This window comes from Dermacentor variabilis, chromosome 7 (genome assembly GCF_050947875.1).
Source record: "Dermacentor variabilis isolate Ectoservices chromosome 7, ASM5094787v1, whole genome shotgun sequence".
Classification (NCBI taxonomy): Eukaryota; Metazoa; Arthropoda; class Arachnida; order Ixodida; family Ixodidae; genus Dermacentor; species Dermacentor variabilis.
In genome coordinates this window covers 14512802-14538134 of record NC_134574.1, presented here as the reverse complement: position 1 = coordinate 14538134, position 25333 = coordinate 14512802, and the positions used below count along the sequence as shown (strand labels likewise).

Sequence of the window (25333 nt, the reverse complement as noted above, 5' to 3'; positions counted from 1 at the left end):
ACAGCGTAGAAAAGGTCTGCGGCAGGCGTGGGGATATTTCCATCTTTGTCGCTGAAACTGAATGACACAGCGTTTTAGTCGGCAGCTACGTCGCCTTTTATATCTTTGTGGCCAGGTACCTGGCATATGCCTAGCGTGCCAATGAACTTATTGTACACCCGCAAATCCATAAATACTGTAATAAATCGACTAAACTCTGACCCAGACAATTTATCTGCGTGGTGCACAAATAATAAACTTCAGATCAAAACGCACTTTCGAAAGCACAGTTTATGCTTTTTCATAAGCGTGTCATGGCACCCGCACCACCGCTCATCTCACAAACCCACATTCTTTCACCTGCACATGAAGTTGTGCTCCTTGGCGTCAAACTTGACCCCCACCCTAGGTGTAACTTGCATGCTGACATGATCTAAAAAATTGCCTTTGGAATAAGAGTACTAATGTTAACGCGCTCGCATTTTCCACAATACAGAACAAGTTCACTTTATTACGCATATATACATTGCGACTTAGAACGCTGAATCTTAGTTTGGGGAAACACATATTGCATGCGCATAACACATCTGCAACAGTTACGAAATCAAGCCTTGATGATCATCAATTTCTCTAGTTACGTGTCACATGAAATACTAATCTTAACTTCCTTAAAAATACTACCATTACGTTATGTGCTCCAGCTCAAATTCGTTTTACTAATGTGGCGCACGCTAAAACATGAAATCATTTTCGATACATTTAATATATCTGCTATAACGAACACTAAATATACGACATTTTCCTCTAACAACAGTTCTGTACATTCTAGAATAAGCACTAATTATGCAATGTTTACTGCCCTGTTTACGGTCATTAAATACTGGAATAAACTACCACCCCATATTAAAGCCTGTTGCACAGCATTAACATTCAAGAGAGTTACGAAGAAATATTTACTAACGACACTACTGGCAACAGGCTCATTACTATGAACATTTATTGTAGACAAATTTATTTTACAGTTTTTAGTACTTCCGCGTTTGCCGAATGTATCGCTTTTATTCTCGATCTCCAATTGGCTTCCTTATGTTTTTTTTTTTCGAAATTTTAGGTTTTTAGTGGCTTCTGTATTTGCCTAATGTATTCGTTTGATTCTCAATCTCCCATTGCCTCCTTTCTTAGAAATTTTATGTTTTTCGTTGCATAGGATATATTTGACTTGTACTTGGCATATTGTAAGCATATTTCTGTTTCGCATTATCTGCTCCGTTAACCTCGTGTTCTTTGATATATGTCATTCCTATGTTTCTTAAAAGTCAATTACATCTTCATTTACTAATACGCAGTATCCATTTAATTTTCTTGTTTCTCTTGAACTTGAATTACTGCAAGCATCTTTCTCGTATTCGATTATCTTCTTCACTAACTTGGTGTAATCTCATGTCTGTCACTGCTGGGTTGCCACAATGCATTACTTAATATATTGCTAAATTACTAATAGGACATCCCTTTGATAGTTTTTGTAACTCCAGGACCTCCTCCCGCACTAACGCTTAAAAAATTACACTGCGACACGCTGGTCTTCAATCCTGGTCGCTCTGGGCGTCACGCGCCGTCCATCGTCAGCTGATACAATTGTTGCGAATATTCTGTGAGTGTACATCTGAATTCTTTTAGCCCCGCAACATTTTTGGCGGAGGTTGCGGGATCACTGTCGAGACGGGTCTACGCAGCGGCCGCTCCTTGGCTCCACCTGCGATGCCAGCTCGCGGCGAGGACGCTTCGGGCACGTCGGCACCCGCGCCCTCCTCGCACCGCCCCGCGACCCGGGAACCTTTTCTGGCACCGACGGCGCTGGTGTCGAAGACTGGCTTCAACTATGTGAGCGGGTGAGCGCCATCTGGGAGCCGACCATCGTGCTCGCCAATTTGATATTTTACCTCGCCGGAACGGCACGCGTCTGCTTTCAGACCCACGAGGAGGAACTTACTAGATGGGGCATTTGTAAATGGAAGCTCCACGATTTGTTCGGAAAGCCTGCTGCACGTCTGCGCGCCTCCGCGAAAATACCTCGCTTCGCGTGTCCAGACGTGGACTGAATCCTGCATAACGTACATGCAGGGCGTGCTTGCCCTGTGCCACAACGTGGATCCGAAGATGCCCGAACCTGACAAAGTCGACAATGTCATTAAAGGCATAGCAGATGATGCTTTCCACCTCCTTGTGTTCAAGGATTCTTCCACTGTGCAAGCCACTATTACCGAATGCCGGCGGTGTGAAAAAGCCAAGAGTCGGCGCATTGGCCGTTACGTGCCAAAACAACGATCCGATCATGAGGCACGCCGTAGCGAAGGACTCTGGAAAATTTAGACCACCTGGGGTTATTCAACGTGCGCCTAAATCTAAGTACACGGGTGTTTTCGCCCCATCGAAATGCCGCCGCCGTGGCCGGGATGCGATGCCTCGACCTCGTGCTTAGCAGCCATCACCATAGCCACTAAGCAACCGCGGCGGGTAGTACTATTGATGAGTGATGATGAAAAACAGCTGAAATCAGTTCTAATTGTGGCGCCAACGCAATGTACACCTAAGGTTCGGTGGTGAAGCTGGCAACAATGAATCCATAAAGTCCATAAAAATGTTTGTTCATTGCGCAGCAAATCAGTGGCGCAGCTCCTCGACCTGCATGCAGCTAGAGCGGAGGAGCGCCATCTGGTGACGGCCGTCTTCGTCCTGGTTTTCCCACACCTCGGCCTCGCAAACTTCGGGCTGCGGAGAAAACGAAACGAAAAGTCAACAACAACACACACACATATATATATATATATATATAGTCATATCATGAGAAGCCAACAAACACTGACACCAAGGACAACATAGGGGAAATTACTTGTGCTTAATGAATGAAATAAGGAAACGATAAATTAATGGAAATTAAAGTGGATGAAAAAACAACTTGCCGCAAGTGGGAACCGAACCCACAACCTTCGCATTTCGTGTGCGATGCTCTACCAATTGAGCTACTTGAGTTGTTTATTCATCCACTTTAATTTCCATTAATTTATTCTTTCCTTATTTAATTTATTAAGCACAAGTAATTTCCCCGATGTTGTCCTTGGTTTCAGTGTTTGTTGGCTTCTCATGATATGACTAATAAAATCGGGCCCCTCGGTTAAACCCCTTTCTTCTCGTTCATATATATATATATATATATATATATATATATACGCAGGAAAGAGACGACGAACTTTTTGGGAGACTTCTTTTTCTTACTTAACGTTTTCGGCTGGTGGACCAGCCTTCGTCAGAGTACAGGCAACACTGTACTCTGACGAAGGCTGGTCCACCAGCCGAAAACGTTAAGTAAGAAAAAGAAGTCTCCCAAAAAGTTCGTCGTCTCTTTCCTGCGTATTTTACGTCGGGTCCTGCGTGCTGAACTTTGAAGAAAACCCCTATATATATATATATATATATATATATATATATATATATATATATATATATATATATATATGAAGAGAAAGAACACGAATGTTATGACATATCTTTTTACCGACATTTCGGCCTGAGGACCGGCCTTCGTCAGGGTGAATGCAAGTCTGATCACATCACACATATATCCAGACGCCAGACACTTATCACTTTGTTCCACACATAGAGTTTCTCACTATAACACCTAGAGGGTAATCTGGCGCCACCGTCTATGGGAGTTTCTTAAGGGGGCACCGTGCCGTCATGGGAATGCCGGCATACGTGTCAGCGAGGCTCGTGTTGGCTGGTGTTGTAAGAGGCTTCGTCTAAGACGTGGATATGGCTACGCAAATAACGCGTTCTCAAAGTAAAATCTCCATAAAATGTTTCCATTCACGCATATTACATCTTTACTCACCCACCATGCATGACCAAGCGAAGAAAAAAGCAAGAACAGACGACCAACTGTTTCAAAGCGAGCGCGAACCTTGTCGTCTGTCCTCCAACTTTAGCGGCCCGCTGATACTTTTTACGTAACATGTAGTCGTACACACAATAACAAGTTCTCATAGTTAAACAAAACATGTTTTCGCGTAATAATAGAGCTAAAACAGCTTTTCATGTGCTGTTCTAGTAGAAAATGAATCATTGTGACAGACGGAACGGTACTTGCCAAGCGCGTCTTCAAGGTGTCCTGTCTCTACGAGAACGATGCCAATCCGAATCCACAATATACCGGCATTCCCATGCGTACCACAGCGCAGCAGCGCCAGATTTCCCTCTAGGTAATGTAGTGAGAAACTCTATGGTTCCACACGAACATGCGCATGATCAAGCCCTAGTCAAACAAAATGCAAAGCGAGTACATGGTGTACAAACGCAAAAATAGCCAGGCAGTTCTACAAAAAACGGCAGATAGGCAACGTCACTACATGTAATCACATGATCATGTGATGCTAAAGAAGCACAAGCTGCACACGAGTAAAATATGAAGGCTGTATAACGCACTGCAGCAGAAATCGGGATTTCAAAACGCACGAACCGATAGATTTAACAACGTAAATGTGGACGAAAACCGGTGTATCATGCATTATAAAACCAAAGCTTTATATCTTCTCAAAATTGCAATAGTCACGCCCATAGCATCAGCCATCATGCGACCCGTTTATGCCATAGCCGTAGCTGCCAGCCGCGGGGCACAAATCTCAACTTTTCCAACATAGGAAAACATCGTACAAAAGACCACCGTGACCACGTGCACAAGTAAGAAGATATATATATATAAACTGGTCAATCTAAATTAGTGATGCAGGTTAGTTTTTCAATGTTTTCGTTAATGCCACAAGAAAGAGCGCTGAACTTGTATATCAGGTAAGATTCACGGACTTGAACTGTGACACGTCTAACGTCATTTATTTGTTTGAATGTGGTACGTGCCACCTGCAAAATGTTGGTCAAACAGAAACACCGTTTAGAATCCGAGTTAACAATCATCGTTCTGATGCAAAGCATTTCCCACACCTTCCGCTGTCAAAACACCTGTGTACAACTGGGCACTGTTTCGACGATATTAGAGTGACCATACTGCAATCTGGTTTTCCTTCCTACCACAATCGTTTAGTCCGCGAATCTTACCTGTTATACAAGTTCAACGCTCTTTGTTGTGGCATTAACTAAAACACAATAAAGCTAACCTGCATCATTAATTTAGACTGACCAGTTTATATAAGTCGTTACTGATGAGATGCATTTATTCACAATATGATCGAGGGGCCGCAGAGAGGAGATCGCGCGCAGCCGGGCATTTTCTACGCCGCGCGCAGTTCTCCCCTCTCCTCTTCTTCGGCGCAGCATAACATCTTCCTGCGGTGCAGACGAAGCTCGTCGAGCGAGCCATAAACTGTCAAGAACTACCATAAATGGTAGTTCTTGATTCGGGAACCCGATCCTGGCAGTGCCTCAGGCCAGGCCACATGAGTCTCCCGCGACCGGCCATTATTGGCGGTCAGTTTTGCGATGGCGTAGTCGACGTCACTTGATCGGCTGAGTATCGCGAATGGACCGCTGAACGCTGAGACGAATTTGCGATACAAGTCTTCCTTCCGTAGAGGTGTCCCTAGTAACGCATGATCGCCAGAAGCGAAAGTGACATACGCCCGGCGTCATAGCGTGCCTTGGTTGAAACTTGCAAAGACCGTGTTCCTAACCGAGCGAGCCGACGCGCTTCTTCGGCACTACACAATGTCTGCGGAATGGATGCGTCTGCGTTCAGTGGCTACGGCGAAATTGTGTCCAAGAACGTTTGGGGGCTGCAAGCGTACAAGAGATAGAAAGGCACATACCCAGTTACGTCGTGCTTGGCTGTATTGTATGCGGGCGTGACAAAGAGCAGCGCGGCATCCTGATTCCTGTGATCAGCTGAGACATACAGTGAGGACATGTTGGTAAGCGTACGATTCACGCGTTCGGTGAGGCCATTTATTTGTGAGTGGTACGGCGTTGAATGGCGAAAAGTAGAACCGCAAAGGGGGGCAGCAGTTCTTCAACAAAGTCGGCGGTGAATTGCCGTCCACAGTCACTTACAACAACACGTGGAGCGCCGTGACGCAGGATCACAGAATGAAGCAGAAAGCACGACATATAGGCGATGGTAGCAGATGTAAGCGCCGCAGTCTCAGTATAGCGCGTCAAGTAGTCGACGCACACTATAATCCACTGACGGCCGGTAGAGCTCTTGGGAAGGGGGCCGGGCAAATCAAATCAAATCAAGTTTATTCATTACAAACAAAGAAACGGTTACATTTTCGTTTTGCAGACAAGGGTCCCAAAGTCGAAGACTGTAACCGGGACCCTCGGTGGGTAACTATAAGAAAAAAATTACATGGGTGGCAGGACAGAAATAAAATTTATAGAATGTACACTAACAGAAACGAAAAGCTCTAGTGCAACAGAAAAGTGATTATGATTACAATGTACAGTGCTACTAACAATAAAATAAAAATAATATCGGCGTACAACAGAACCTTTAAATTATGTAAAGAAGGAACAGAACGAAATAGAGAAAAATATGATCGATCGGCAGGCCGAGATGAACATGAAGGAAAAATATAAGTGTGCTAGAAATATACATATACAAAATTTCAACAGACACAAAAAACATGAGAATACATAAAAAGAAGCATTATGAACAAAACGACTAAAGGCAACAGCAAGCATGTGAACAGCAAAACATAAGAGAAATAGTGATAACAAATAAAACATTTGGAACCATAATTGCGTCACTGCGTCAAAAGGAACTGTTTAAGGGATTTTTTGAAGGCATAGAATGATGCGAGTGATATTATGTTTGATGGTAAGTGATTCCATAAAGATATGCCAGCGAAAGATGATGTTAGTTTACCATAGTTGGTACGGACACGAGGCAGTAAAAAATTTCTGTTAAAGGCAAACCTAGTTCTATTGTAGTTATGTAAATCATTTAGGTTAACGAATTCGTAAAGCAGTTGGTTGTTAAGTAACTTGAAAAATAAGATTGTTAAGTTATATTGGAACAAGTTCACGGTCGTTAAAATAAGCAAAATGGATGCATTTGACTGACGAGGACTGCTAGTAATGATACGAATGCCTTGATTTTGTAAATGCTGAACTGATGACAGGTGGCAATTGTACGTGTTGCCCCAGGCAGCGATTCCATAGTTAATATGACTATGGATAAAAGCAAAGTAAGAGAAGAGAGAGAGAGAAAATAATGCAGAGAAAGGCAGGGAGGTTAACCAGAGGTAGTTCCGGTTGGCTACCCTGCGCAGGGGGAAGGGTTAAGAGGGATAAAAAGAGAAACAGAGTGGAAGGGGGAGATAGAAAGAAAGGGAGACAAGCACGAACAAAGCGCGTACACTACAGAACGGTAGGAGGCGGCATTCTTAGAGTCTGTCGTGAAGCCCCGTAGACCGCAAGAACGTTAATAGCGCGAATAAGGCCTTCAACGCGGATGTTCTTTCGGAGCATTGGCCTAAAGCTTTTAGTTCTGAAAGAGGACGATTGTCCAGCTGGTCCAGTACCCTGCACATCACTTGTCTCTCAGCACTGTATCGCGGGCAGACACAGATAATGTGTGCGAGCGTCTCGTCGATGTTACATGTGCCGCACGTGGGGCTGTTGGCCATTCCTATGAGGAAAGCATAGGCGTTTGTAAACGCAACGCCTAGCCACAGACGGTAAAGCATGGTCTGTTCACGTCGTGGTAATCCAGGCGGGAGGTGCATCCGTATGTCCGGAGACAACGAACGCAACCGACACATGGTGAAAACATTTGAGTCCCACAGGGGCAAAGTACACTCACGGGACATCAATCGCAGCCCAGCCGCAGCGTCTGTTCGCGAAAGCGGAATGAAGACTCGTTGACCACTTTCATGTGCCGATCGGGCGGCTTCGTCGGCTTGGTCATTCCCGCTGATGTTACAATGTCCTGGAAGCCACTGAAAGATTATGTTGTGTCCCTTATCAACCTATCCCATGATGCCTATACAACGCATCATGGCGTGACGGCTTGGTCCCTACAACGTGGAAATCCAGCCGGCTTGTTCCACTCCTCAAGGCTGGCAAATCCCCGTTGGAATTATCATCTTACCGTCCAATAGCACTGGCCAGCTGTGTCGGCAAGGTAATGGAAAGAATGATACTTGCACGGCTAGAATGGTACTTGGAATTCTACAACGTCTATCCAGAGGTAATGGCGGGTTTTCGACGTGGCCGCTCGTCAATAGATAGCGTTATCGACCTGGTAACATACGTACAACACCAGAAACATCTGAAACGAATCACTGCGGCCCTATTCCTTGATGTTAAAGGTGCGTACGACAATGTAGATCATCAGGCAATTCTGGACGCCTTAGAAGCTGTAGGGATTGGTGGACGCACCTTTCGCTGGATATGCAACTATTTGCATGGAAGATCTTTCTTTATTTTGACTGAAGACGGACCAACGCCATGTAGCTATACCAGTCGTGGTGTACCGCAAGGCGGAGTACTGGTTGAGTGACTTGGTTGTTATTTATTTGTGTCAGAGCAAAATAGTCGATAAAGGCATTGGAAACATGAGTGGGCTCGCGGTATGTTGTACCATTCAGGTTAATTTTAGAACATTGTTCAGGCGTAGAAGATTTATTCATGAATTCGTTCAGAAGCTTCAATTGCTTTTTTGGATTATTGCTGTGTTTATTAAATTCATTATCATAGTAGCGCGTTTCAGCCTGTTTAAGTAGCGTGTTAAGAACATAACAATATTTTTTATAACGCAGAGCCAGCTTAGAGTTAAACGGTTGCCGCTTAGTTTTCCTGTATAGGTTATCTTTTTTTCCTTAAGCTGGTCAGTAATGCGGACGTCATCCACGGGTTTCAGGCATACTTATATTTATTCTTACACCTAACGGTCCGGGTGCTTATTGATACGGCATGTAAAAACAACGCAGAGAATTTATCAACTGCTGCTGCCGGATCTTTAAATAGATTGACCTGAGTCCAATTAGTATTGCTAATGGTATCAATAAATGTATCTTGATTAAATACTGATGTACTGAAAGAGATGTTGGGGGTTGGCATTAGACTGTTAAATGTAACGAAAATGGGAAAATGATCGGTTATATCAGTACGCACTACTCCCGACACAGGGGACGGTGTTATGTTAGATAACGCATGATCAAGAAGTGTTTGCGTTCCGTTATGGCTACATCTGGTATGCAATTAATAAGCGACTCGTAGCCATATCCGAAAAAGCAGTCCGAGTAGGCAAAATATGCGCTGGTATTTGTATCGAGCAAGTTGATGTTAATGTCGCCAACGATTAAAACATTCTTGTTTTCGAACGATAATTTGTTAAGTATGACGTCAAGAGCAAGTAGGAAGTCAGTGACAAGATGACGGGGAGCGATAGATGGAACCAAGAATAAGATTTTTCCGATTATGTGCAAAGAAAGGTTGTTCAGCCTCAATCCAAATAGCCTCACAGGAACTAACATTTATTGCAAGATCGTGCCTACGGGTGTAAGTGACGTCCGAAGCAATGAAAATAGCAGCACCTCCATGATTATTAGACGAACGATGACAGTACTCACAACTGTAAGATGGAAAACCGTATAAATTGAAATCGTTGTCAGAAAGCCAGGTCTCAGAAACACAAATAAACGAGAAAGAGTGATCAAGATTGTTGATAAAGTTACTAATGTTAGCATGATTCCTCCTAAGGCTTCGAGCGTTAAAATGGATCAGTGAACGATTATTATTTGCAAGTTGATACTTAAATCTATGTGGGGATGTCAAAGACATGGCAGATTAAGGTGCGCACGCGCAAGGAAAAGATGAATGAAAGACGGTTAGGTGAAGATGCGCAGGTCCGCCTCAGATGAAATGCGGAATACTTTGCTGTCACTGGTCTTACGAGCTTTAATGAGGCAATTATCTGTCCACAGGAACTGCCGGTCCTTCCTTGGCGCGAGTGCCTTCGCGGAAAGCCTCTTGTTGTCGGGTGGCCATTCGCAAAGACTGGAGCTGGGGATGGAGTGGAGCCTGAGAAACCAATTTGGTTAGTCTGTAGGCGAGCCTTTCTCGCTTTGCGCAGAAATTCGGTTTTCTTGTCACGGCAGCAGAAGCGGGCAATTATGTTTTTTTCACCAGACTTCGTAGGCACGCGATGTACGGTGTCTAGGTCAGAGGGTGAAGCAGGACATTCAATCACGTCGCCCATTAATTTGAGAATCGCGACACAATCCTCCCCATCGGTGCACGGGACACCCTTAATCTCAATATTATTCGTTCGAGAACACTGTTCGAGATGCGTGACTTTCTTTTAAAGCTCATTATTGCGTGCTATCAGGGCTTTGTTCGCTGCAAGCAGTTAGCCCTGTTTCGTCATCAATTCATCGAAGACGCCGCTTAGGTGTTCGACACTCGCACTGAGGGTAATATGCTGGTTCAAGCCCTCGCCGGACAGTTGATCCTTGATTTTCGATGCTAGGTCGCTTACCAAGGTTTCCATCTTTGCATTGAACAAGGATTCAAGCATATCATTTTTTTTGGATAATTCCGCGTTTGACGGCATTCTTTAGCACAAGACAATAGAATTGAGCAACACGAAAGTATAACTGGGCAGCAGTTGCGGCTAGAATAAAAGGTTACAAAGTCTTGTACAAAGATCCTATAACCAACCTGGGAACAGATTGCAGGAGAATTAGACGCTGTTCAGCCCGCCGCAACTGCGACTGCCAAATGAAGACTGGTGCCTTGCAGCGGTACTTATACTTTGTCCAGGTAGCAGTCTACGCAGACGCAGTCGGTCGGGACGAGCCCCACTAGGTGGCGCTGCGCAGTTGATATGGCCGCACGTGAAGATAGCCACGGAAGCACGCCGAAATCAGCCTGGGAACAGATTGCAGGAGAATTAGACGCTGTTCAGCCCGCCGCAACTGCGACTGCCAAATGAAGACTGGTGCCTTGCAGCGGTTCTTATACTTTGTCCAGGCAGCAGTCTACGCAGACGCAGTCGGTCGGGACGAGCCCCACTAGGTGGCGCTGCGCAGTTGATATGGCCGCACGTGAAGATAGCCACGGAAGCACGCCGAAATCAGCGTGGGAACAGATTGCAGGAGAATTAGACGCTGTTCAGCCCGCCGCAACTGCGACTGCCAAATGAAGACTGGTGCCTTGCAGCGGTTCTTATACTTTGTCCAGGTAGCAGTCTACGCAGACGCAGTCGGTCGGGACGAGCCCCACTAGGTGGCGCTGCGCAGTTGATATGGCCGCACGTGAAGATAGCCACGGAAGCACGCCGAAATCAGCGTGGGAACAGATTGCAGGAGAATTACACGCTGTTCAGCCCGCCGCAACTGCGACTGCCAAATGAAGACTGGTGCCTTGCAGCGGTTCTTATACTTTGTCCAGGTAGCAGTCTACGCAGACGCAGTCGGTCGGGATGAGCCCCACTAGGTGGCGCTGCGCAGTTGATATGGTCGCACGTGAAGATAGCCACGGAAGCACGCCGAAATCAGCGTGGGAACAGATTGCAGGAGAATTAGACGCTGTTCAGCCCGCCGCAACTGCGACTGCCAAATGAAGGCTGGTGCCTTGCAGCGGTTCTTATACTTTGTCCAGGTAGCAGTCTACGCAGACGCAGTCGGTCGGGATGAGCCCCACTAGGTGGCGCTGCGCAGTTGATATGGCCGCACGTGAAGATAGCCACGGAAGCACGCCGAAATCAGCGTGGGAACAGATTGCAGGAGAATTAGACGCTTTTCAGCCCGCCGCAACTGCGACTGCCAAATGAAGGCTGGTGCCTTGCAGCGGTTCTTATACTTTGTCCAGGTAGCAGTCTACGCAGACGCAGTCGGTCGGGATGAGCCCCACTAGGTGGCGCTGCGCAGTTGATATGGCCGCACGTGAAGATAGCCACGGAAGCACGCCGAAATCAGCGTGGGAACAGATTGCAGGAGAATTAGACGCTGTTCAGCCCGCCGCAACTGCGACTGCCAAATGAAGACTGGTGCCTTGCAGCGGTTCTTATACTTTGTCCAGGTAGCAGTCTACGCAGACGCAGTCGGTCGGGACGAGCCCCACTAGGTGGCGCTGCGCAGTTGATATGGCCGCACGTGAAGATAGCCACGGAAGCACGCCGAAATCAGCGTGGGAACAGATTGCAGGAGAATTAGACGCTTTTCAGCCCGCCGCAACTGCGACTGCCAAATGAAGGCTGGTGCCTTGCAACGGTTCTTATACTTTGTCCAAGTAGCAGTCTACGCAGACGCAGTCGGTCGGGACGAGCCCCACTAGGTGGCGCTGCGCAGTTGATATGGCCGCACGTGAAGATAGCCACGGAAGCACGCCGAAATCAGCGTGGGAACAGATTGCAGGAGAATTAGACGCTGTTCAGCCCGCCGCAACTGCGACTGCCAAATGAAGACTGGTGCCTTGCAGCGGTTCTTATACTTTGTCCAGGTAGCAGTCTACGCAGACGCAGTCGGTCGGGATGAGCCCCACTAGGTGGCGCTGCGCAGTTGATATGGCCGCACGTGAAGATAGCCACGGAAGCACGCCGAAATCAGCGCGGGAACAGATTGCAGGAGAATTAGACGCTGTTCAGCCCGCCGCAACTGCCACTGCCAAATGAAGACTGGTGCCTTGCAGCGGTTCTTATACTTTGTCCAGGTAGCAGTCTACGCAGACGCAGTCGGTCGGGATGAGCCCCACTAGGTGGCGCTGCGCAGTTGATATGGCCGCACGTGAAGATAGCCACGGAAGCACGCCGAAATCAGCCTGGGAACAGGTTGCAGGAGAATTAGACGCTGTTCAGCCCGCCGCAACTGCCACTGCGAAATGAAGACTGGTGCCTTGCAGCGGTTCTTATACTTTGTCCAGGTAGCAGTCTACGCAGACGCAGTCGGTCGGGACGAGCCCCACTAGGTGGCGCTGCGCAGTTGATATGGCCGCACGTGAAGATAGCCACGGAAGCACGCCGAAATCAGCCTGGGAACAGATTGCAGGAGAATTAGACGCTGTTCAGCCCGCCGCAACTGCCACTGCCAAATGAAGACTGGTGCCTTGCAGCGGTTCTTATACTTTGTCCAGGTAGCAGTCTACGCAGACGCAGTCGGTCGGGACGAGCCCCACTAGGTGGCGCTGCGCAGTTGATATGGCCGCACGTGAAGATAGCCACGGAAGCACGCCGAAATCAGCCTGGGAACAGATTGCAGGAGAATTAGACGCTGTTCAGCCCGCCGCAACTGCCACTGCGAAATGAAGACTGGTGCCTTGCAGCGGTTCTTATACTTTGTCCAGGTAGCAGTCTACGCAGACGCAGTCGGTCGGGATGAGCCCCACTAGGTGGCGCTGCGCAGTTGATATGGCCGCACGTGAAGATAGCCACGGAAGCACGCCGAAATCAGCCTGGGAACAGATTGCAGGAGAATTAGACGCTGTTCAGCCCGCCGCAACTGCGACTGCCAAATGAAGACTGGTGCCTTGCAGCGGTTCTTATAGTTTGTCCAGGGAGCAGTCTACGCAGACGCAGTCGGTCGGGACGAGCCCCACTAGGTGGCGCTGCGCAGTTGCTATGGCCGCACGTGAAGATAGCCACGGAAGCACGCCGAAATCAGCGTGGGAACAGATTGCAGGAGAATTAGACGCTGTTCAGCCCGCCGCAACTGCGACTGCCAAATGAAGACTGGTGCCTTGCAGCGGTTCTTATAGTTTGTCCAGGTAGCAGTCTACGCAGACGCAGTCGGTCGGGACGAGCCCCACTAGGTGGCGCTGCGCAGTTGATATGGCCGCACGTGAAGATAGCCACGGAAGCACGCCGAAATCAGCCTGGGAACAGATTGCAGGAGAATTAGACGCTGTTCAGCCCGCCGCAACTGCGACTGCCAAATGAAGACTGGTGCCTTGCAGCGGTTCTTATAGTTTGTCCAGGTAGCAGTCTACGCAGACGCAGTCGGTCGGGATGAGCCCCACTAGGTGGCGCTGCGCAGTTGATATGGCCGCACGTGAAGATAGCCACGGAAGCACGCCGAAATCAGCCTGGGAACAGATTGCAGGAGAATTAGACGCTGTTCAGCCCGCCGCAACTGCCACTGCCAAATGAAGACTGGTGCTTTGCAGCGGTTCTTATAGTTTGTCCAGGGAGCAGTCTACGCAGACGCAGCCGGTCGGGACGAGCCCCACTAGGTGGCGCTGCGCAGTTGCTATGGCCGCACGTGAAGATAGCCACGGAAGCACGCCGAAATCAGCCTGGGAACAGATTGCAGTAGAATTAGACGCTGTTCTGCCCGCCGCAACTGCCACTGCCAAATGAAGACTGGTGCCTTGCAGCGGTTCTTATAGTTTGTCCAGGGAGCAGTCTACGCAGACGCAGCCGGTCGGGACGAGCCCCACTAGGTGGCGCTGCGCAGTTGATATGGCCGCACGTGAAGATAGCCACGGAAGCACGCCGAAATCAGCCTGGGAACAGATTGCAGGAGAATTAGACGCTGTTCAGCCCGCCGCAACTGCCACTGCCAAATGAAGACTGGTGCCTTGCAGCGGTTCTTATAGTTTGTCCAGGGAGCAGTCTACGCAGACGCAGCCGGTCGGGACGAGCCCCACTAGGTGGCGCTGCGCAGTTGATATGGCCGCACGTGAAGATAGCCACGGAAGCACGCCGAAATCAGCCTGGGAACAGATTGCAGGAGAATTAGACGCTGTTCAGCCCGCCGCAACTGCCACTGCCAAATGAAGACTGGTGCCTTGCAGCGGTTCTTATAGTTTGTCCAGGGAGCAGTCTACGCAGACGCAGCCGGTCGGGACGAGCCCCACTAGGTGGCGCTGCGCAGTTGATATGGCTAGAGTTACTGTATGTGCTACCGCAGGTAGCAGAGTTGCGCGTCTGTTTTATCACGCCGCTAGCGCCTCTATTGGCAGAACGTCATCACGTGGTAGCCAAGCAACCGTGCATTGCGGAGAAGCAGATGTTCGGGCCAATTTTTGTATTTCCCGACGCCGCCGCTGCAGCGAACTGGATTGACACAAGTTATCGCCAGTCAAATTCAAATCCAATCCGGCCGATCTTGCCGTTCGCTGTCCACGTGCGTGCTAGCTGCGTAGCAACAACGCAACGTGCGCAGCGCATCTCACGTTTGTGTCGTCGGCCTGCCTCGTGACACCTTACTGCAGTAATTGTTTTTCTTCCTGTGTAAAACTAGTGAAGGGTGTTCAGGTAAAGACACCTGAACAAACAAATTTTCAGCCAACTGCCTATTGCGTCAAGTGTGTATGAGATGAAATTGCTTGACTAACAGCTACGTGCTTTTTGGGCTGTGCTAAAAAAATTCACAGCTGGAATATTAAAAGCTACTGCAAGTCTGGATTTTTTTAAATAATGGAAGCACGTAGAGTTATACAGAAGATTTAGCTGGAATTACCAGTTTTTTGCATGTGATTCACCACACTGCTTTCACAGAAGTGTCGTAAAAAAGCCAGCTCACATTTTCATGATTATGCACTGCTTGGGTTGTTTCTGAATATGAAAGAGGTTACTACTAAGTAAAGATATTTAATCTACTACAGCTTATGTGAACCAGGATGCAAGAGGAATGAATGTCGTCATTTAACATACGGTAAGGGCCTAACTGTGTTTTGAATTATTCCCTATAATGTAGCTATGTCAATCCTGTGAGAAAAACTTTCGCTATACACTCCCACAGAAGGCTACTTTTGGAATCCCTGCAGTGAAAAGGCACATAATGAAATCACACTTGCAGGTGTAGCTGATATCCATTGCTTGCTGGTAGATGGATATGTTCCTACACAAGATCTAATGGGGTACCAGAGTCGAAATAGCAATGGTTGGTCATTGATTCACCAGTAATATTTTAGACTGGCTACATGTTGAGAGTTATGGCACATAAGCAACTATGAGCCTCATTATATTTAGTAGCGCCACTTGATAAAGCTCACTATATCAAAATATTTGCACGCGCATATACTAGTCTTTGTTTTTTTCTCTGAAATTCGCATTGTTATTTTATTGCCAAAAAAGAGGTAGTTGCGGCTCGGTGCTTTTTGTTACTGTTTACGTGCTAAAAGAGCACTGCACTGCTCTTAGTAGCGTATTTATCTCTGTTGAAACAAAACCTGAGTGCCAAGCAGTATTCAAGCGAAGGAAAGTTATTAAAGTATCTGATTGTTTACCTCAATTATTAAAGTTTGTCCAGTTTTTAATACGCTATCTTATTTCGAACCTTATACTACCTTGTGAAGTAGCTTTTTCGCACGAAAATTTTGTAGGATTTCCGGAATCTACAAAATAACATCACCATATTCCCTAAGTTTATTCGGTGAGATCTAATCGTTACCGTCGCGGTTCACGAATGCTGCATCTGATCGGTGTATATAGAATACACAATCTATTCTAGATACGCGAGTGCCCATACGTTATTAGGGCGGAGAAAGTGCGCAGGTGAATGCAACTCCAAAAAAAGCTAATATACGCGCTGCATCTTACGCCGCGCGCTAAAAAAGGGCAGCGCCTTTTTCTTCACAATCTAATCAAGTCAGCTGTTTCGATGCGCTTTGTTTGCGATTAGGCGGAAAAGCGGTGCACAAGCGATGCAAAAGCGCCCACGGTCGATCGACGATACGCTAGGCATGTCGCCTGCAAAAACGGAGTGCGGCTTCGCCGCATAGACTTGGTTGCTTCTCAGGCAAGATGGCGGACCTACGCGCAACTCTGCTACCTACGGTAGCATATACAGTAACTCTAGATATGGCCGCACGTGAAGATAGCCACGGAAGCACGCCGAAATCAGCCTGGGAACAGATTGCAGGAGAATTAGACGCTGTTCAGCCCGCCGCAACTGCCACTGCCAAATGAAGACTGGTGCCTTGCAGCGGTTCTTATAGTTTGTCCAGGGAGCAGTCTACGCAGACGCAGCCGGTCGGGACGAGCCCCACTAGGTGGCGCTGCGCAGTTGATATGGCCGCACGTGAAGATAGCCACGGAAGCACGCCGAAATCAGCGTGGGAACAGATTGCAGGAGAATTAGACGCTGTTCAGCCCGCCGCAACTGCCACTGCCAAATGAAGACTGGTGCCTTGCAGCGGTTCTTATAGTTTGTCCAGGGAGCAGTCTACGCAGACGCAGCCGGTCGGGACGAGCCCCACTAGGTGGCGCTGCGCAGTTGATATGGCCGCACGTGAAGATAGCCACGGAAGCACGCCGAAATCAGCCTGGGAACAGATTGCAGGAGAATTAGACGCTGTTCAGCCCGCCGCAACTACCACTGCCAAATGAAGACTGGTGCCTTGCAGCGGTTCTTATAGTTTGTCCAGGGAGCAGTCTACGCAGACGCAGCCGGTCGGGACGAGCCCCACTAGGTGGCGCTGCGCAGTTGATATGGCCGCACGTGAAGATAGCCACGGAAGCACGCCGAAATCAGCGTGGGAACAGATTGCAGGAGAATTAGACGCTGTTCAGCCCGCCGCAACTGCCACTGCAAAATGAAGACTGGTGCCTTGCAGCGGTTCTTATAGTTTGTCCAGGGAGCAGTCTACGCAGACGCAGCCGGTCGGGACGAGCCCCACTAGGTGGCGCTGCGCAGTTGATATGGCCGCACGTGAAGATAGCCACGGAAGCACGCCGAAATCAGCCTGGGAACAGATTGCAGGAGAATTAGACGCTGTTCAGCCCGCCGCAACTGCCACTGCCAAATGAAGACTGGTGCCTTGCAGCGGTTCTTATAGTTTGTCCAGGGAGCAGTCTACGCAGACGCAGCCGGTCGGGACGAGCCCCACTAGGTGGCGCTGCGCAGTTGATATGGCCGCACGTGAAGATAGCCACGGAAGCACGCCGAAATCAGCGTGGGAACAGATTGCAGGAGAATTAGACGCTGTTCAGCCCGCCGCAACTGCCACTGCCAAATGAAGACTGGTGCCTTGCAGCGGTTCTTATAGTTTGTCCAGGGAGCAGTCTACGCAGACGCAGCCGGTCGGGACGAGCCCCACTAGGTGGCGCTGCGCAGTTGATATGGCCGCACGTGAAGATAGCCACGGAAGCACGCCGAAATCAGCCTGGGAACAGATTGCAGGAGAATTAGACGCTGTTCAGCCCGCCGCAACTGCCACTGCCAAATGAAGACTGGTGCCTTGCAGCGGTTCTTATAGTTTGTCCAGGGAGCAGTCTACGCAGACGCAGCCGGTCGGGACGAGCCCCACTAGGTGGCGCTGCGCAGTTGATATGGCCGCACGTGAAGATAGCCACGGAAGCACGCCGAAATCATCCTGGGAACAGATTGCAGGAGAATTAGACGCTGTTCAGCCCGCCGCAACTGCCACTGCCAAATGAAGACTGGTGCCTTGCAGCGGTTCTTATAGTTTGTCCAGGGAGCAGTCTACGCAGACGCAGCCGGTCGGGACGAGCCCCACTAGGTGGCGCTGCGCAGTTGATATGGCCGCACGTGAAGATAGCCACGGAAGCACGCTGAAATGAGCCTGGGAACAGATTGCAGGAGAATTAGACGCTGTTCAGCCCGCCGCAACTGCCACTGCCAAAATACCAAAAGAGAGAGAGAGAGCAAATGATAAATGGAAGGTAGGGAGGTTAACTAGGACTGAGCCCGGTTGGCTACCCTACACTGGGGAAAGGGAAACGGGGACGGAAAGATTAAAGAAAGAGGAGAAAGTCCACCGGGGATATCGTTCAGTCACTCAGTCCGGATTACAGACGCTGACTCAATCCTGTATCTTTCAAATATCGAAGCAGCGCTTTTGTGGCCTTTTGTAGCTGCGATATGCGAGGCCATGGTCCCAAGATCTTGTTCAAGGTGAACGGTTTTCTATCTAACTGGTTGAGAGCTGTGCAGAGATCTTGTCTTTCATTTTCAAATGATGGGCAGTAGCACAGTAGATGGTCTATAGTTTCTTCGATACCGCAGGCATTGCATTCGACGCTATCAGCCATTCCAATTAAAAACGTATATGCATTCTTGAATGCGACGACCAAGCGTAAGCGGCACAGCATTGTTTCCTCTTTACGCGGAAGCCCTGGTAACAGCCGCAGTTGCATAGATGGATCGAGGGAATGCAATCGATGTTGAGTGAAATCAGGTGTGTGCCACTTCTCCAATGTCATACGGTGCGCTAGCTTGCCTAAGTGTTGGGCTGCGTCAGTACGCGATAAAGGTATAGAAACAAGGGTTGCTCCATCGTGTGCTTTCTTAGCAGCTTCGTCAGCGAGGTCGTTGCCGGAGATACCGCAATGGCCAGGCAGCCACTGAAACACGACGTCGTGCCCTTTCGCAATCATGTGATGGCGCATTACTCGTATCTCCGATACGAGTTGTTCACAGGACCCGCGACGAAGAGATGACAGAAGACATTGTAAGGCCGCCTTTGAATCACAGAATATTGCCCACCGATTAGCCGGTTGGTTGTTAATATAATCAACGGCACCTCGGAGGGCAACAAGCTCCGAACAGGTCGATGTTGTCAAGTGAGAAATCTTGTATCGGATGCTTAGTGATCGTGATGGTATAACCACTGCCCCGGTGGAGCTGGTTTGGGTGGAAGAGCCATCCGTATATATGTGGACTCGGTCAAAGTAGAAAGTGTGCAAACAATCCCAGAGCTGCTTGCTTCAAGGCCAAGGTAGGCAGGTCGTTCTTCTTTCTTATCCTTGGAACCGTAAGACGCACTTGAGGTTGTTTTAAACACCACAAAGCTGAGGTTGAACGTGCTGATGGTGTGAACCCCGATGGTAGGGAGGCACGATGCTTGCTGACCTCGTTGGAGAAGGATGCCTGTGGTCGTCGTTCTGGCAGACAGGCAAGAAAGCTTGATTGAATCCGTGAAATATGACGAACATGGGCACTAAGCGAGTCGGTGCTGATGTAAGTCGTGATCGGATGGTCTTGAGCCATTATAATGGCTCCTGCTGTTGAGGCGCTCCGCGGAAGGCCTAGGCAAACACGTAGTGCCTGTCCTTGCGCGCTCTGAAGTTCTCGAAGATTTCACTTGCTTGTTTTAGCAAGCACGGGAGAACTATAGCGTAGAAATCCGATAAAAAGTACTCGGTATAACTGTAGCATGGAGCCCACTGACAATCCCCATGTTTTGCCAGCGATGAGGGATACCTCATCGGTTCCTGATAAATTGTCAGACCAGGATCAACAAGTTGTTGTCATGATAAGCTCTCTGATGAGTGCTATTCGTGTTCTTCTGGACATGCTACAGACACCAACAGCTCGAAGTGCGTTGCAAGTGCTGGATGCCATCAGTCCGGTTCTTGAGAACCTTCAGAAGTCCAGTGCTTGAGAGCTTCTACAGCAGAACCATGGCTCATCGACAACAACAGCGATCGCTCCGGGATGATGTCAGAAGTGCCTCCATATTCCAATGGAATGCGAGAGGCCTGAGATCACGTATTTCGGCGTTGCGGCAGTTCGTGTTTGACAACCACTTTCCTATATTGGTTATCTGTGAACCGAACTTATCAGCTTCCATAAGACTATCAGGATATGAACCTTTTGTTTCAACCACGCGTGTCCGTAGCAGTAAGGTTTTGGTTTACATCCGCAAAGACCTTATGTATTTTTCCCAACCGGTAGCGCCACACGACGGTAACCAATATGTGTGTGTTACTGTGAAAAAGAAGAGGCTGTCTTATTGGCGTCTACCTATCCCCAACCAGTCAGTTTGATAGCAAAAGACTAGAAGATATTATGACTGCTACTCCCGGTCCTTGGATAATAACAGGGGATTTCAACGCTCACCACCATATATGGGGAAGCTCCAGGATAAACTCGAGGGGCAGGTCACTAATATCATTTGCATCAGGCCACAACCTATGTCTTCTAAACGACGGAAGCCCGACATTTCTGCGAGGAACAACGTACAGCAGCTGCCTTGACTTGACTTTTGTGTCACGTTGCCTGACTTCGAGCGTGCAGTGGTTCACCGATATTGAAACCCATGGAAGTGATCACATTCCGACCTATGTGAGAATCGATGGACTAGACGCCGCATTACCGGTTGTATCTCGCCAAATCGACTGGTCAGTCTTTCAAGCTCGTGTAGAAGACACATGCAAGAAACGTATCGCATGCAAATTAGATGAAATAATTGCTGACGCAATGCAAGATTGCACGCGTGGCTTCACACATTCATCAAAGCGTACAGAGAATGACATTGAGTTGGAAAGGCTTCGTGCACTTCGTCGCCAAGCTGAAAGGAGGTACAGGCGCACGAAGTCAATTCTTGACCTCAGAGAAGCTCGGCGCATGCAAAAGAAGATAAAGCGGCGAATGGATAAGCTAGCGGATCAAAGATGGAAATGCTTTTGCGAGTCACTGGACCCCCGCAAGCCATTATCCCGTGTGTGGCGTACCCTACGGGGCCTTAGCTCAAGCCCCCAGCAACGACGCCCTTTCAACGCCCTTGCTCTCTATGAAAACCGCCGTGAGGTAGAAGTTGCGGAGGAATTTTGTGCGAAAGTCGCCGGCGGCACAGTTTTAGTCTTTGACATGACTTCAGGTGACATCCCCGGTCCACGAGATACAAGTATGGACGCTCCATTCTCTATGGAAGAGTTAGAAGCTGCTATGGCGCTCTGTCGGTGTTCATCTTCCCCAGGGCCCGATGGGATAACATATAGTGCTTTGCGCCACCTAGGTCAAGAAGCACGAAGAGAACTCCTCAGCCTTTTTAACAGCTCATGGCGAGATGGTGTCGTCCCACAGGAATGGAAACGAAGCCGCCTGGTACCGCTACTAAAAACAGGAAAGTCACCGCTCGAACTGGCATCGTATCGGCCGATAGCACTTGCCAGCTGCGTCGGGAAACTCATGGAACGTATGATCCTCATGCGTCTCGAATGGTACCTTGAACACAACAAAATTTACCCTGACTCAATGGCGGGATTTCGACGAGGCCGTTCATCGATTGATAGTGTCATCGATCTGGTATCATCTGTAGAACAACGAAAATCTCGGAAGCGATTATCAGTCGCACTCTTTCTTGACGTGAAAGGCGCTTACGACAATCTTTCCCATCAAACCATTCTAGACGCACTTCTGACAGTTGAACTAGGAGGGCTATCGATGGATCAGAAACTACTTGACACAAAGGTCCTTGTTCGTGCGTACGGAAGATGGTCCGACTACCGACCTCAACACATGCCGAGGCGTTCCCCAAGGCGGTGTTCTAAGCCCTGTTCTTTTCAACCTCGCGCTTCTTGGGCTGGCTGAATCCCTACCGGAAACAGTGAGTGTTTCAATATACGCCGACGAAATCTGCATCTGGACATCAGCGGTCACTCACCTGCAGGTTCGCGCAAGGCTACAGCAAGCAGCAACACAGGCATCTGACTATCTTCGGACACAAGGCCTTACCATCTCAACAGAAAAAATGTGCGTTAGTCGCTTTTACGCGAAAAGTGATGTCTGGTTATCCAGTATACATCAATGGCCAGCCTATCTGCTACAAGAAAAATCATCGGTTTTTGGGTGTCATTGTTGACCGGGACCTTTCTTGGAGCCCCCAGGTTGCCCACTTGAAGAAGAGGCTCACATCTGTTGTTCACACCAAATACCAAATTTTTCAAAAAGTAAGGTAGGTGGTTTCACTGCTTGCAAAAAGCCCGCAGGAGGTGTACTCGGCTTCTTACGACATTGAAAATCCGGGCAACATGCAATGTACTGTCTTTTGCTCTTCCATAGCTTTGGCCAATAAAAGCGCTGGCGTAATCGATGAAGCGCGCGAGCAAAGCCAAGATAACCCGATGTGATGTCATCATGCATGGCGTGAAGAACAGCAGTACGCAGGCGTTCGGGAATGACTAGGAAGGAGGAAGCGCCTTCGTCAAATTCTTTTTGTAAAGCAAGCCGTTACACAGCGTGAAGGGCGTTGTCCGACCTGACCTGCGGGCAGCCTCCTATAGGGCTATGAGTGTGGGATAGCGACGTTGCTCACGTTTAAAGGTGCCGAGGTCAGGAACCTCGGTAATGTTGGCAAGATAGTCGTCGAAGTCATCATCGTTAGCAGTGGAGCGTGGCGACGGGAGACGAGACAAGCAATCGTCATCGGTATGACACCGACCACTCTTGTAGCCGACAGAAAAGGTATGTTCTGGAAGGCGTAACGCCCAACGTGCCAGCTGTCCAGACGGATCCCGTAGTCGAACAAGCCAGCAAAGCGAATGATCTGTCAGTACCTTGAAATGGCGGCCGTACAAATATGGCCAAAACTTCTAGATGGCGAAGACTACTGCCAGGCATTCCAATTCGGTGACACTGTAATTTTGCTCCGCTCTCGTCAGTGTCCGACTTGCGTACGCAACGACGTGCTGGCGCCCATGATGAAGTTGAACGAGGACTGCGCCAACGCCCACGCCGCTAGCGTCAGCGTGTAGCTCAGTCATGCCTCGGGATCGAAATGGCGCAAGACAGGCCCGGAAGTTAGTAGGTACTTCAGCTGACGGAACGCGTCCTGGCACCCTGTAGTCCATACGTAGGCATCGTCTCTGTGAAGGAGGCACGTGAGTGGGTGAACAAGCTGGGCGACGTTCTTAATAAACCAGCGGAAGTGCGAACACTGGCCAAGGAAACTACGGAGGTATTTCGCTGTCTTCGGTTGGCTAAAATACCGCACTGCAGCAATCTTTTCAGGGTCACGTCGAACGTCATCTTTGTCGATGAGAAAATCGAGCACGAGAGTCTGGTGCTCACCGAAGTGAAACTTCTTTGAGTTCAAAAAGCAGTCCAGCGTTTTGCACGCGGTCCAGTACGACGCCAAGGTGCTGACTGTGCTCCTCAAGTGTTTTGCCAAAAATGATTACATCGTCAAGGTAGCCCATCCAGATCTCCCATTTCAATCCGCGCAGCACTGTGTCCATAAAGCTTTCAAAAGTTGCTGGCGTATTGCATAAACCGAAAGGCACGACATTAAACTCTAAGAGACCATATCTGGCGTAACAAAGGCAGTTTTCTCTTTATCTGTCGGGTGTATCGGTATTTGCCAGTATCCCAATCGTAAGTCAACGGAGCAAAATTAGGAGGCTGCATGAAGGCTATCGATAGCATCGTCGAAGCGTGGCAGAGGATATACGTCCTTCTTTGTGGCGGCGTTAAGTATTCGACAATCAACACAGAATCTCCAAAAATTGTCCTTTTTCTTAATTGATATCACTGGAGCTGCCCAGGGACTGCAAGACTCCTACACAACGCCTTTCCGCCGCATTCCTTGAACTCGCTCAGCGATTACTTTTCGTTCTGCGGGAGAGACGCGGTACGGCTTCTGGCGAATAGGCGTCGCTTGGCCCGTGTTTATGCGATGTTGCGTTGGTGAGTCAGGAAGCGAAATTGGACGCTCATCTTGCGCGAAATCGAAAACTGGCGCATAGCGGACGAGCACCTTTTGCAATTCTTTCCGCGTTGAAGAGGATAGCGACTTGTTCATCATGCGGTATAATTCCATAGAGTAGTCGCAATTTGCTGCCCTTTCGTCAGTAGAAGCGTCAACGGCGTCAATACTAACGGTCGCGTCTGAGTCAAAGGCGGCCAGCTTGCGTCCCGTCGGCAGTAAAACTTGCTCTAAATACGCGTTCACCGTCCACACGCGAGCACCACCATCTAATCATTCTATAACGGATCGAGGAACCCAGACATCTTTCTTCAACATTGTATGGTAGTACGGCTCAATTAAACCATGATAGCGATGCAGAGGTCAATGCGTGGAAGTCACCGGAACAAATGCCGCAGTGGGAGCCGGTAAAAGGACATCGTGAGACACAGAAAATACACTCTGCTTGTGCGCACCAGATACTGCTGGTGTAGGTGTTATCATGTGACTTCGAAGAGAAATTTCGCCAGCCCCACGATCTAACACTGCACCACATTCATCAAGAAAGTCAATCCCAAGGATGATGATGTGAGTGGTGTGTTCCAAAACAACAAATTCAGTTGGAAAATCTTGTCCACCCGCACTTACTATAGCAGAGCAAACTGCAACGCGCCGCAGTGGTTCGCCCCCAACTCCACGAAAAGTATAGTCTTTTGGTCCCACGCAAACATCACTGTGTCCAAGACGATTCTTAAACAAAACACTCATTAGAGAAACTGTAGCACCGGTATCGACTAAGGGATCAGTATTTAAGCCATCAACACAGACACAAACTTTGTTTTTGCGCATGGAGATATAGGCGGAGGACTACTTGACCATCCCGCGACCTCATCTCCATCGGTCGCACCAGCTAGTTAAGGTAGGTGAAAGTGAGCGACGGCGAGGTGATGGCGAGCGACGATAGCTGGTCGGAGGAGGAGTAAGGCTACGGTAGGAAGCCGGAAGATCACGCCGGGATCCACGTTCACGCGGT

At 48.7% G+C, this 25333-nt stretch overlaps 1 protein-coding gene across 1 annotated transcript in view; it reads right to left on the bottom strand.

Moving 5' to 3' along the window:
- Positions 1–1018: 1018 nt before the first annotated feature.
- Positions 1019–25333, bottom strand: part of LOC142587340 (uncharacterized) — a 67655-nt gene continuing 43340 nt past the window's right edge. The window contains exon 3 of the mRNA XM_075698264.1: positions 1019–2748. Within this exon, the coding sequence (XP_075554379.1) occupies positions 2641–2748 (108 nt within the window). The 3' untranslated portion in view covers positions 1019–2640. The remainder of the gene's footprint in view (positions 2749–25333) is intronic.